Source organism: Aedes albopictus, chromosome 2 (assembly GCF_035046485.1).
Source record: "Aedes albopictus strain Foshan chromosome 2, AalbF5, whole genome shotgun sequence".
Taxonomy (NCBI): Eukaryota; Metazoa; Arthropoda; class Insecta; order Diptera; family Culicidae; genus Aedes; species Aedes albopictus.
Window position 1 is genome coordinate 505,227,423 of NC_085137.1, and position 14,798 is coordinate 505,242,220.

At 40.6% G+C, this 14,798-nt stretch overlaps 1 protein-coding gene across 1 annotated transcript; it reads right to left on the reverse strand.

The window, feature by feature from the left end:
- Positions 1-9,956: 9,956 nt before the first annotated feature.
- On the reverse strand, positions 9,957-14,133 carry LOC109401226 (protein extra-macrochaetae). Its single transcript, XM_019673687.4, has 2 exons — positions 13,306-14,133; positions 9,957-10,839 (listed from the first exon to the last, which is right to left on the reverse strand). Exons 1-2 carry the CDS (start codon positions 13,762-13,764, stop codon positions 10,819-10,821), a joined length of 480 nt encoding a protein of 159 aa, XP_019529232.4. The 5' UTR covers positions 13,765-14,133; the 3' UTR covers positions 9,957-10,818.
- Positions 14,134-14,798: the final 665 nt, after the last annotated feature.

Here is a 14,798-nt window from a genome sequence, read left to right on the forward strand (position 1 = left end):
CGCGTCATTCTTCACTTTTTCCCGCTTTGTTTATTTGCTAAAACACACAAAGCATAAAGCATGTACCAAACGGTTCAGTGGTGAATCCGGTACCCCATATACAACCTGCTGCTCCTACGCCGGAAAGCCTACCCAACTAACAATCACTCATTTTACAAGCACCTTCACGACAAATTGATTCAGCATGATGCTGAATAACATTTGGATAATTTTCAGGCACAACCTTTGTTCGGGTTTTGTTCACACAAATTTGGAGAAACTTTAAAGCATAGTGTTGTGTACCATCTGAACTGTTTGCTGTTGAATCGTTTTACAACTCTATAGTAAAGCTGTTATTCAGCTTGAGCAAAACTGATTAAAAATTAAAAAATGCAAAATTTTTCAATTTTCACGAGAGTTTATGATTGGAACCAAGATTGGAACTTAATGCTGTGAACAGTTATTGTGAAATAATAACTACACATAAATTTACTTAAATCTAGATTCGAACTCGAGACCCGTCGATCGCCAGCCGCATGCCTTCCTATCTGCGCCATCCTAGAGATGATGAATTGCAGCGCTCAAATCAAAACATAAACTTCTCGTGGTTTAATAATGATCAGGCTTCGACTCCTATTCAGCAGTGGTGAATTAGAACAACATTATGGTTAACGACTGAACAACAGATTAATTCAGCTGTTGTTCAGTAAAAACTACGTGTTTTTCATCATGTACTCTGAGTCGAAGTATGATGAAACGAAAGCGCTTATTTGACTTATGAAAAACACATTATACAGATACATGTGCTAATTTTTACACGAACTCAACAAGAAGCAGAAAAAAAGTCTTGTTAAACTATGTTGTAAAGGAATAACTGCGAGTCGAATAAAAATCTTATTGAACGTTTTAAAAGTGTTTTAAATTATCATTGTTAATACAAATACGAAAAGTTGAACATTGGCTACTTTTTCAATTGAAATAGCATTTGTACAGTAATGTGTACAGCATAATTCTAGTTCAGCTATAATTACTATTATAAAGCAACAATTCAGCATACATGCTTGTTAGCGGCTGGTGATTGTTAGTTGGGTAACCCGCAGCGAGAAAGCAATCGCCGCTCATTGCTCTGTTATCGCCGAGCGTTGCGTTGTGGACATTGTCGGCAATCTGCTGGGTAGCCCGAAGCCGCCCATTCCAGGACACGCATATCACCGCCCGAATGAAAAATACAGTAGAAAAACCGAACGTTGTATTGTAACAGTACTATTTATAACCATATTTTCTACAATAGACACCTCTGTAAGAATAAAAATACAAAAACAATAAGATGTAATGTGGACACCATACAGTGCATTGTAAATGAGATTTTTACAATATATTGTACAGGTTGTTAAGTACCGTAACAATACAACATACATATATATTTCTGCAAAACCGTGCATTTTATAGTAAATGAATTGTTCTATCTAAATACTGATACGTGGGTTTCAATATACTGTAATATACTGTACATTGTATGGTACATGTATGGTTTCAAACAATAAAATATTCAGTAAATTTATTGTTTTTAATTGAAATTTCACTACTGGCTATGCATTTAATCAAATGGTTATGGAATGGTTCTCTTTTGTTATGTTGTATTCGCCAGTAACACAGAAAACATCTTTGAAAATTGATTTTGAAAAAGATGTTATAGTACAGTACTATAATCGTATCTGAACACATCTTATGTTGAAATCATGTTTTATCTATGTTTGACAAAAACAAGTTTCGAAAATATATTATCAACATTTCCTCAAGTTAGAATGACGTAAATTTAACGTTGATTATACAAGATTTTTGAATCATCGTCTGCTTCAATTAAATATGTTTTTTAAACATTAGCAGCACATAGTTAAAACCTTTGGTTCCAAATATGTAACCAATACGTTATTTTTATGTATAAAATACGTTAATGTACAAGTTAATAAGTTCACAGTATCTTCTTCAACGTCACTGTCTTGAATATTATATGAAACATCTTTTACCTATAGAATACACGAAAATTAAGCAATGATAGCATCCAACACTTATTTTTTTGCCTTGCCATTTGCTTAACAGGTAAACACAGGTAGGTATAGAAATACTCTTTACAATGGTTGGTGACTGTGGAAACCACTTTAGGCGTGAATGGATCCGTAGAAGGAACTAACCATTTTTAACTTCACGTCAATGTCAGCCCTACTATCACATCACTTTCGATACTTACGTGGCGGCTTAATTGCACTGAAAAGCCCAGTTTCAACACAATAATTGCACCCGCGAAATATTTGAAATCAATTCGTTGTAATTGGCACCGTAAACTGCACAGTGATTTTGTTATTGTTACACTCATGTTCAAAATAGGTATCAAAAAACAAAAATGCCATCCATGTATGCCCTATTGGCAAATGGATGTTTAAAATACGTTGCAACGATGTTTTTTTCAATGTATTTTAAAGGTATTCGATACGATGTTCGCAGAAAACATGTTCAATACTTAATTTTATGTTATAAGAATGTATTGAAAAACATCTTAAGTAACATCAAAGATGTTTTATAAGCCGCCATTTTTTGCGCTTTTTCGGTGATTTAAGTGTACGAAAATACGTTTTCGGCATTTGGAACAAAACATTGGCATTTGTATGAAACATGTAACATGTACATTATTATAACAAGTTGTGTTGCTTGAGATTGTTTTACATTACATAAACCATATGTTATATTATTTTGCCATTTTGCTCCTGTTAGCTGTTCAGGACGCGCGCTGTTGTAAAAAGTACAACACTACCAAAAAATTTCGCTCGTCGTAAACAGCGTGAACGCGGTGCAGTTTTGGGGTTGAACAGGCGCGTGTCCTGAAAGGATAATGGCATCTTAGCATACATAGCTTCCCGGGTAGATATGAATATCATAATCATATCTTAAAACGATCAAATTTTGATGTCATATCTTAATATGATACTGATGAGATATTCAAAAAGTTGCCAAATATCTGCTCAATATCTCATCGTGATATGATTTCAAAATTAGTACTCAATTTGATCTTTGGAAAGTCTTGTGCAATCCACTGTATAAATGTCGAAATTTCCCAACATTGCGCATGAAAACTATTTAAAGTTTTCAACTTTCATTATGCGCCATCCCCAAATAACGTAACGCTTCAGGAGATAGGGATTAAATAAATTACGTAACGCTTCAGGGGAATAGGGAATACAGCCTAGCGTTACGACTCATACAAAAAAAGTTGGAGGTATCAACAAAAACACATTATGGAGGCCGCCAGATCCTAATGAACCAACCACCGAGTTCAAAAATGTCGAATTTAGCGTTACGTAATAAATAGATGTTTCCTTGTCAACCACAAAATATACAAACGAGCATACTGCGACAAAAAGTAAGTAGAAGTGGCCCTGTTTTTCAATATGCGGGTTTATAGATGCAGATTCCCGATCACCGGACAATTTGGGAGCTTAATCGACCCGCTAAGCAAAACACGACCATTTCGAAAAACGGACTATTTTATTTTAGATTCAACAAAACATATCGCTGCAGTCAACCAGCTTTTATACGAACAGACGACAGTCGTGAAGACTACGATTTTCTAAATGTTTCCAAAGCTTTTCTGGGCGACAATTCACAATAGGGCGCGTTCAGTGAAGTACTGGATTTTTAGCTGATTTTTTGATGGCTAGAAGGTAATTTCTCCGCTTCGGCAACGAAATTATGCAAAAAGTGTGGGCATTATGATTCCTTGCCTTATTTAATGTTGTTAGAACAAAACTTCGTTGCAAAAAACGGAGAAAATACTAACACAGATACCCAAAGTTTTGCACAAATAGCATTAAATTAGGCAAGGAAATGCGTCATTTCATTGCAGAAATTGAGAATTTACCTCAATACACCTCTCACCATACAAAAATTCAGCTCATTAGGGGCTGTCCATAAACCACGTGGTCATGGGGGGGGGGGGGGGGTTCGGCCAATGACCATTTTGTATGGACGAATAAAAAAATTTGTATGGACTAATGACCAGGCGGGGGGGGGGGGGGGGGGGGGGGGGTGGGTTGAGAAGTCCCAAAAAAATGACTACGTGGTTTATGGACAGCCCCTTACAACAATCTAGTATTCCATTGATTGCGTGGATTTGGTGGAAATTCGTCCATGTCCCAAACATGTTTCTACACATGTCGTTTTTAAAGTTTGGATCGCTAGCTTTGTTAATAATTCAGAGAATAGGCATAAAATGTGAAATCATCTAGAGAAATGTGCTCTCTTAGTTAAGGAAAATATGCAATTCCTAATTGAGCTTTAATTCATTTTTATTTTCCATACTTTCGCTTCAGTTTGCAAATCTTGAGTGGAAACCGTCTTAATATTCTGCGGAAAATCTGAAAAATACAACTTAAGATCAAAATTAGCTCTTCACATTTCCATCTGCAACATCCAGAAATCGAAAGATCAGAAAATTACTGCTCAAGATCAAAATCAGTTCTTTCACACATTCATGTATAACATCCGAAAATTGTAAGATCTGAAAACTACTATTCAAGATCAAAATTAGTTCTTTCACACACTCATCTACAACATGGCGGGACCAAACCTACAAAAGTCTTAGTAGTCTGTGATTGCATTAACAGTTGAAGCTTAGGCTCTTATGCCCCACCAGCCAGATAACCGGGTTTTGCAAACTAAGCATTATTTGTGGCAACACTTTAAGCGACATGATGGAACTATGCCGAGTGCGCCAAGTGTTATAAGACCACTAATATAGTTGCATGAAGTCAAATATACTATATCAACAATATAGGTCACATCACGTTTTTACATACAACGACATGGAGACACCGTTAGCGAATCATTTCAGCACAACCTGTTGTCAGAAAAAGTAAAAAAATGTAGTTTTATTTGTTTTAGTTTACCGTGCAATGCGACATTTATTGAAAAAAATTGGATGGATGTTGGATATTTTGTCAGTGTTACGTCTGTTTGTGACCAAATGTTGCATTTTGGTTTATTTGCAATGTAAATGGTATTTATTCAGCTTAAATAAATGCTGAATAATTTTCATTCAGCTGAGAATGTTATAGTTTAAGCACTAATTCAACATGCATGTTTATTTATGACTTCTAATGGTTACTTGGGAGAGTAACGCATATTACAATTCCAATACCGTAATACGGAATAACATTGATTATTATTTCGATGTATCTTTAATAGTTTCCTTGCACATGCCAGGCTTTTTAATCTAATGTTTGATTTAGTTAATTTGAGGTAGCATTGATCACCTAAGTTATCAATGTTCGTTTGTGTTAAAAGCACTCCTACTTATTGAATTTGGGGACACTGATTTCTAATATGTTACCCAAATTCTTACAAGTTAGAATCTTTTTGAGTTATTTCAAGATAAAAATCCTCTAAACTATGATAAACACTTAAAGGTAGGCAATATATGAATGTTATACCGTCTACCCCCGTTGGTTTGACCGCATCTAATATGAACACTTTTTAATTTGACCCCCGTTAATCTGCACATCGTTCAAACTAAACATTGTTCAAACGTCATTCTGCTCATGGCACGGAGTGAAACGGGACGCAGAATCAAAACAAAACAGCAAAAAGGGTTACAATCAGTGCGTTTTTCGATGCCCACAGGGTTACTAGAAGTTCAAATTAAAAAATGAACCCGTTGGTTTGCATGAGGTGTCGTTCAAACCAACGAGGGTAGACGGTAAGAACTTAATAAACTATTAATTTAATAAACTTTGTTAAATCGTCCATTTTAAAGAAATGGAGCAGTTTTATAAAAGTTTCGCTTACTAAATTTGAATCTTGGATGTCATATTGAGATATTACAGTGATTTCGAACCTCACATTATATCTATCATTAATACCAGGCATGAATGTTTGAGAATGTATTCAAATGTGTAGTGTAACCGGTGGTTCCAATAGTTACTAATGCGATGCAAATCACAGTTAGGAAAACATTGATTCATTTATTAGTTTATGAGACTCAATTTCCATGAATTATATATCATTCAGTACCTAACCAATATATCAGATTACGAAATATCATTCATGTGCACAAATTATCGCAATGAAAATGGTCAAGTCGATCAATGTTACCCCGCTGATCAATATTACCCCGGATTACGGTACCGGGATTGGCGCTTTTAAGAATGACACAATTTCAGTAATGATCAATCTCACGAAACGCGATTTTGATATCTCCAAAGAAAGATATGTTTCCTTCCTTCCGGGAAGCAATCCTTTATGCATCCTTGGCTCATGCATTTAACGATCAATTCAAATTTCATTTGATTTGTGCGATCCTTCCACCAGAGGCGCTAGTGCTAGATCGCTTTGACGTTTGCCAGTGTACACGTTGCTGAATGATGCAAACGAAAATTACAGGCGCTGTGTTTAGTAGTGTGCGTGTTAGACAAACGTCAAATCAAAATCTATCGTGGCCGACAGTGTCGCGCGGTTCTACCACTAGGTGGCAGTGTACTCATGAAAAAGACACCGGATAAAAGTTTTTGAGGAATAATTTCCTTTAAGTGCTACGTCTGTTTGTATGTGCTTTTAGGAAATCTCATGGAAGTTTGCAATGCAGTCGCTTGGACTTCTCCAAAACTTATTCTAGGTTACCCTAAAAAGTTTCTTCCGGGATTCGTCTAAGATATCTCTTACTATTCCCCTTGGTTACCTCTTGGAATTCGATGCGATTTATCGTAAGATAGAGTTTCTCACACCATTTTTAAATTCCTTCAGTAGTTTTTTCGGAGATTGTTTCAGGAAATCCACCATGAGCTCCAACTCGTTAAGAAAATCATTATAGCCAAGACATCCTCTTAAAGTTCGCCTAAGAGTTGATTTTGAGATTTACCAAGGTTTTTCTTCCGAAATTCGTACAGAAATTTGATTCGTAAAAATTTCGTACGGGAGTTCCTTCGGAAATTCTTCAAAGAGTTTAATTAATATTTTTCCTGGAAACCTTCTGGGACTCATCCAAAACTTTGCAGTGGGAGTTTTTTTCTGGATATCTGATTTTGAATACTTCCAAGCGAGTTCGATAGATATATTCTATCTTTATTTGATTTGGAATTTCTCCGGGATTTTTATCTCCAAGAGTTCTTTCTAGGATTCCTCCAAGAGATTATTCTTAGAATTCTCCAGGAGTTGCTTATAGTATTTAATCCTCCAGAAGTTCTTTATACAAATCCTCCACAAGTTCGTTCTGGGAGGCCTTTTTTGTTCCTACAAGAAAACTTCCAGCTTCTATTTCTGGGAATCCTCCTGAAGTTCTTTTGAAAATCCCCAAGAACTCCTTGTACAAATCCTTCAGTAGTTTCTTCTAGGAATCCTGCAGGAGTTCCTTCAAGCAATTTTTTAAAAGTTCCTTGTGGCAAACCTTCAGCTTTGATGGGATTCCTATAGGAGGTTTTGAAAAAAAAAAATATCCTAAGATCGAATCCCTCGATCCCAGACTGAAAGAATTTTTGAAGTTTTTGCTAGGGAACTTCTCAGAAGTAAACCATTAGGAAAGCTGGATGAATTCATTGAAGGTATAAAAAGTGGAATCCCTAGCAAGAGATACTGTAGATATCGAAGATTGCCTTTTTGATCGAAATCAAAAGATGGACTTCCTGGATGGAAATCCCGGGTAAAAGTTTAGAAAGAATCTCCAGAAGTAAGTTCCTGGAAGAATACCCATATTGGACAGCCGGATCACTTTGTGGACTTCGACAAAGTTGTTTGGCATATAGTCACCTACAATAATGCCAACCACTGAATTGTTAAACGATTACAGTGCCACATAGCGGCAAAAATCGAAAATTAAAAATTTCTGTACACTAAGGTCTTTTTTTACACGGGTAGTTTTTCTGCTTTAACTCGGTCAATTTTGAACTTACGTATCTGATTTTCCGTACACAGGTAGTACTAACCGCACAGAGAAACAGACGTAACACTTAGAACAAATTTCATCAGAAAACATCGTCACGAAAACGTAATCGCCCAATGCTAAACGTAATGTGTTTGGCCGGGCCGCCACTAGATGGCGGTAGTGAGCAAACGTCAAACAGGAGCAAAAACGATGGCAGCGCCGCGAGTGGTCGATCGACCTACTACTGAAAAGTTGAATCAACCGTTAAAAAGGTGATCGATGGAAAGCAAGGACAGTGTGACGTCTGTTTGTCTGTGCTAACCGTGTCTACCTGTGTACAAATTTTCATGTTAATTGGCTCAAAATTGACCGAGTTAAAGCAGAAAAACTACCCGTGTAAAAAAAGACCTTAGTGTATACATTTGGCCACGTTTTCCCATACAAACTTCGAGCTTGTTGAGCGCCTCCTTAGACTTGACCGATTTAGCTCAAGTTAGGTTTTTAAATTTTGAAAAATGTACTAATTTTTTGATTTTATACGGAAGAGCACCTTTTTCTGAGCCACTATGATTTTTTTCAGATTTTTAGAACTTTATTTTGGTACCTAACATCAATTTCAAACAGATTTTCTGAAATCACCTTTTGACAGCTGGGCAACTGTTTGACAGCTCCGCCCAGTACAAAATGCGACGAGAGGTGATTCGACAAATTTTAAAATACGTTCCCAGTCACCAAAATTCATGAAAATTTGGATTTCGGCTCAGTTTGGCATGCAGATTCAGAATATGAAATTATCTCAACACCGCTAAAGAAGCCAATTTTGAACGTTGCCTCTGGAAAACAACTGTTTTAGGAGGTAAGACCTTTTATTTTTCGATTTTTTTTTGTTTTTCATATAAGTGTGGGCACAAGTGTGGGCCACCCTAAAAATTATTTATTTTTCAAACAAACAAATGGAAGATCCCCTATGTTATATTTCTTAAATATTTCCATTTTTGACAAAAAAAAACGGACATCGTAGATCGCGTATATTTGCTACTTCAGTACAGTCAGGTTTTTTTACGCGGGGGATACGTACCGCGTGAAAAAAACTCAGTTTAAAATACAAAAGACCGCGTAAAAAAAGTCTCACCATTTCTCGACAAATCATTAAAAAATAAGACGATGAATTTTTTTTGTATGGAGTTTTCATTTACGCGGCCGCGTAAATGAAAACCGCGTAAAAAAGACCTGACTGTATCGCCAGAACAGCCTTCACTCACACAAAGAACCAATGAAATAGCTGCATGGAACTAACAGGCATTTCCAGCGTGTGAATGTTGGTGATCTTATTTTCAATGTGCGAATGGCGCCTGTTACGTCAGATTACAGATCAATGTGGAAAACGGGCAAAAAGTGATGGTGCGATTTGCTTGCACATGGCGACCGTACAAACAGGCATTTTTTTTTTAATAAACAAACCACAAAATCTTTTGCAGACATATCACAATACAAAAGTTTCTTCATTTTTTTGATAAAAAAAAAAACTATTTTCACAAGAACTTACCCAATCGTAAATTACTGTGTACTCACCGCCGCCCGCAGTTGGCTCTACGACTGCTTCGTGGCATCCAGGGCTTGCTGAGAGTTGTTCGTTCACATATGCGAGCAGAGCGGATGAAGCTGATTTGAACACGTGCACTCGTTTTTTTTTTGCCTCGCCATACTCTACTCTATACGACGTAAGTATGGCAAGGCAAGGCAAGGCACACATTCAAAGCTCCATTGCCTCCGGCACGGTGGTGCGGCCTGATGGGATGATGATGATGATCGTCGTGATGACGACAACCGCCACCAAACGATGAGAGTTGGAGTGGAGAGTAGTTATAACGAGCGAAAGAGGAGGATGCACGGTGGACCGACCAGACAACAACAACGGGAAGAAAAGTGGATTTTATTAAAAGGTTATGCGGATGCGGTTTCTCCATGGCTTCCTTTGCCGTCGCCTTCGCCATCGAGGGCTTTGAAGAATGTGCCAAGCAGGCCGTGACTTTTCGGAGTAGCTTTATGCATCTAATCAAAGTCAGTCGGGTTGTTTTCAATTAATGACATTTTTTCATATTTGTTTATTATTTGACAGAGTCTCACTATTTTATAAATTATTTCTTCAAAAGGAACAAATATAATTTGTTCTAGTTTACTATATGTACATAAATAAAGATTATGCCTTCTTCTTGACTAAAAACTAAAAAACAAACATTATAAAGTCATCGGTTTCTGTTGCACGTGTGTTGAACAACATCTCTACATAGTTAATGGAAAAAAGATCCGGATTCGACGAGAACTGAATATTCTCTTCGTCTATGAATTTTGAAACGTAATGGGAGGTTAATGGTTAACTAAATTCTATACTTTGTACAAGAGGTCGCCTCCTATGACCGGTAAGCGGTGTCGACTTTTTTGACAGATGACTATTGTTCTATCGGAGCGTCAACCGTGCGGTGTTTGTTTTTGTTTTGTTCTTATCCGCTTGAGAGTGAAATCAGTTTTATGACCGTTCGTTCAAGTAAAAACATATTCTATAGATCACAGAACATTATAATAATTAATAATAAGATGACGCACGCGCACTAAAACGATACGCCCGCCTTCGGATGCAGTTGGGGACGTGCCGGCCACGTCCACACGGCCACGATCTTCTGTTCTGGTTACATTTGTATCTCGATCAATCATTGACCGTTGCTGATAGTATGTGTTGATGCGTAATGTAGGTGTATTGTTTGTGACAGTCAGTTTTGTAGTAGTATTGTTTTGTTCAGTTCAAAGCTGAGATCATCCCTACTCCCGTAAAATGCGGGGCAGCGGCCAACGAACGGGACTAGCGTGACGGGCGTCGCCGGGTCGAGTCCCGGGTGGGCGTTCAAGTATTGTTCACCAACTTTTTTGTTGACACTTCACGTTGATTTGTCTTTCGCCTGCAAGTAAAGGAAAGAGAGAGGAAAAAAATGAGGTTAGTGTCCAGTGTCGATCAAAGAAAGCGCTGGAGAGGCGGAACACTTGGGGCTGACTGACGAGTGTGGTCGGTAAGTACGTAACACGATCATTAAACACCTGGGCGCAGTAGGCGAAAAAGGCATGCGGAAAGAGCGCGAACAGCGCGCGCAGATTTAGAGCAAACGGCGTCTTTCATTCATTCGTGGGGAATTCGGAGTGGCAGCCGAGGCGGCGTTAGCTTCACAAAACTTTCCAATTTAATTGTGCAAATACAGCGCAACGAATCGTGTGCGCCTTGTGGAGTCGTCACAGGTAGGACGAGTGGACGGACGCGATGGATAGAAGACTGGAGAAGGAATGCAGACACACCAATCAGGCACATTGATTGAGGCAACTAGCGCTGCGGTTTGGCGTGGTCATTGCTTGCTGCGGTAGCATTCAATACGGTGTAGTTTGACTTTCTACCAGCATGAGCAGCAGCGCCACCGCAGAGTTCGTCAAGTCACGAACTCTAATCAAAGCGCTGTGTAACAACTACTGCTGGCAGGTCACGATTTTGTTCGACTTTGGTGAGAAATCGATCGTCGCAGTCGTGGCGCAGCTGTGTGTTGACAGTTTTCGAAATCGAAGCAAGCGGTGAAGCAAGCCAGCGACTGCGATCGATCGATCAAGACAAGGAGAATGATGGAGAGAGGGAGAGGGTGTGGGGAGCCGTCCATTTGTAATAATCAATTTTCTTCAGGTGGTGTGAATTATGTGAAACATATGTTCGAGACGCATTCGTTTCGGTTCGTCGCAACTGTCAAAACTCGTTTGACGTGTGAGCTGCGGTCGCATAGTAGAGCGAAGCATATGTTAATCAATTTATCGACTGCTTTCGTATTATAATTTTACGGTTTAGCGATCGTCGCCATCGCCTGAGGAACGTTGAGAAAATTTTGCACGTGTTCAGTTCGATCACACGAAGGCGTGGTGGAGCCAAGCCAAGATCGGATTTCTTTTGTCTCCTTCTTTTGCGTCTCTTCGCCTCGGGACGATCGGAAAGCGTAGTCTTAAGCGCCTTATTAAAATTGCAGATCGTTGTGTCGCGTTTCCGTTTCGATCGTCGCTGGCGCTGAACGGATTTTATGGTGGCGCGAGGGGATTAGACGAGAGACGGTATGCTACGCTATTTTAGGAGATTTGTAAGACTAAAAATAGTCAACCGTCGTCGTCTTCATCGGGCTTCTCGGAGGAAGCGGCGCGGCAGTTGGTGTGAATATTAATGACAGAGCGTTAATTAGCCAGGAGGGTGCGATATGCGATCACTCTCGGCATTTTTGCTCGTTCTCTTCGGTCGGCTCTTCGCGCGATCGTCAACGCCACCGCCGGTAGCGCGCTTGAATTAGGTCAAACACTTGGCGATCGTTCGTTAAACCCCGTGATCGTTGTGGCGGTGAGTTTAATTAGGTATAGCATTGGCGGCCGAGTGCAGCGTGAGTGCGACAAGCGATCACTATCCGTAGTGATCGCCAAGCCTCGAGTGCCCGTGAGATCACTATAGATCAATTTCACGCCTCGCTGCAGATGCCAATGATCGTCAAACCACCACAGCTAAACGATTGTTGGCACATAATTGTTTGTCTGTGAGGATGACGCAGCACTTGACATTACCAGTTTTGGCGATCGGATCGGTTTTCCCCGAAGCGAAAACAACAACCCATCACTCAAGCAAGAAGTACTTGATCACCTTCTCTTGAATACCTGCTAAACTACCCAGCCAGGCGAAAAAGGAGTTGGAAGAATTAAAATTTTTATGGATACCGAAAGCCTTGACGTAACCACCCCAACCAACGATACGCGACAACCGTTGAGAAGAGACGCGAAAAAAAGATCAAGCCCATTACAAAATCTCGGCAATTTATTTAATTTGATCCACTCACACAATCCACCGCCAGCCGAAGCCACTGACTGACAGCGAAACCCTCCAACAGGAGGAGGAACCGGCGGAGCGAGGAGTGCCCGCGTGAAAAAAGAGCGGTGATCGTTGTTTGTTAGTGCCTTCATTTTAATAACCCGATGCAGGTGTTCATTTTTGTGTTGAAAATATCGCACACTCGTCCGTCTCGTCTCGTTGCCGCGGCGCAGTCGGGGTCGGATGCGATGGGTACAACAGAGCCGGATCGACGAATGTGGGAAAGGCGCCGCCGGTTCAAAAGAGAGGGAGATGTAGACAGAGAGACGGGACGCGGAGGGTGAAAAAAGGTTAAAACAATCTTTTTTCGCTTCTCGCGCTGCGCCCCTCTCCTATCACCGTCTCGTTCCCTTGATTCGGTTGAGCAGCCATTCCCACGTTCAGCGATTTTGCATTCTTGTTTGTTTGTAGGTACCGCTCATGTGACTCCGGTTCTGGGAATTTCTCCACGAACAACAACGGTACTTGATCGCTAGGGAAATCCGACACTTACCACATTGGTTGACTCGCTGATACTGCTACTACTGCTGCTGGCACTGGAACTATTGGAAACGGCAGGACTGACAGGAACATTTGCAGCAATGCTACCATTGGCCAGGATGGTGTTAGGACTTGGTCGAACTCCTAGCGGCTGCCGAGGACCCACCGGTGTGGACTCCATAGGTTCCATCGTGCTCTGATGACTAGCCAATGCTTGAACGGGATCGAAACTGTTCACGGCCGGATGGGACTCCAGAGCACTCTGAAGATCACAAATATAATCGATGACGTTCTGGATGACCTCCAGCTTGGATAGTTTGCGGTTCTTCGGCATGAACGGCACCAAATCCTTCAACTTTGACAAATACATCTGGATCTCGGCATTCTCCCCATCACGGTGTCGCTGAACCCGGCCGTTGGCAATCGCCGGCACCGAAGCTCCCGTTGCACACACCGCTGTGATGGCCTTCATCTTCCTTGCTCGTTTGACACAAATTTTGGCGGATTTACTTCCGGATATTCTCCGGTATCTTTTTTTGCACTAGAATCACTTGGAAGTACAACTTCCAAAAAAAATCCCACTGCTTCACACTTTGCTTCAATCTATCTCACAATATCCTTCAGCGTAGCACGCTCAATCAGCTCAAATTATCCTTCAAGGTTATCACTGCGCCTTCAACTGCCCCAACACTTGCTTCACCTCTTTCTCTAGAAAGAATTTCTCCCAACACTCAAGAAGAGAAAAAAAAACAACGAGACACACGGTCAGTCAGACGGATCAACGAGAGCGCAATCAAAACGCGTGCGGTACACTCGAGCGCTAACACAAGAATGAGTGCAAATGGTTCGACTGCGCCAGTTCATCACTTCTCCCGACCCGGGTTCGTTCGTTCCTCTGCAGCGATCGGGTTTCTTTGGCAACCGGCTGACGAGAGGACGGCGCCGCCTACCGTGGGACACGAAGGCGACCCGAGCGCATGCTCGGTTCCGCTTCGGGTCATCCCCACCACCACGCGAAGCAGCCGTTCGGAACTTGCATGCAAGCTAGCTCGGTGCTGTCGGCTAGTGCCTGCTTCTGCCTGCCTGCATTGCGATGCTGATGCTGCTCTCCTCGGGCGCGGCGGTGGTGGTGTCTTCTAATGGCCTTGTTGTGTGATGTTTGTTTTGATAACAAGAACGACTCGGTCTCGGAGGTTGTCTGTCATAAAGTGTGTGGAAGTTCGTTGATTCGATGATCTCTGCTCATGGCGCTGCAGATCGGATGCGGGTGACGACAACGACTTGGATGATGTTGACGGCGATGGTGCATCGATGCAGGGGAGAGAAATAGAAAAAGGCGCTATGATTGGTCGCTTCCGCGATTGGTATTCATGACTGTTTGTATTCGATTTCGGCTGTAGGTCTTGTGTTGTTTCTTCTGTCGCTAATCAGAGTCAAGTGAGTTTTAATGGTAAATAGATTTTTCATTGGAGATGTGCTGTAAACAGTTGACGACATAACTTAACA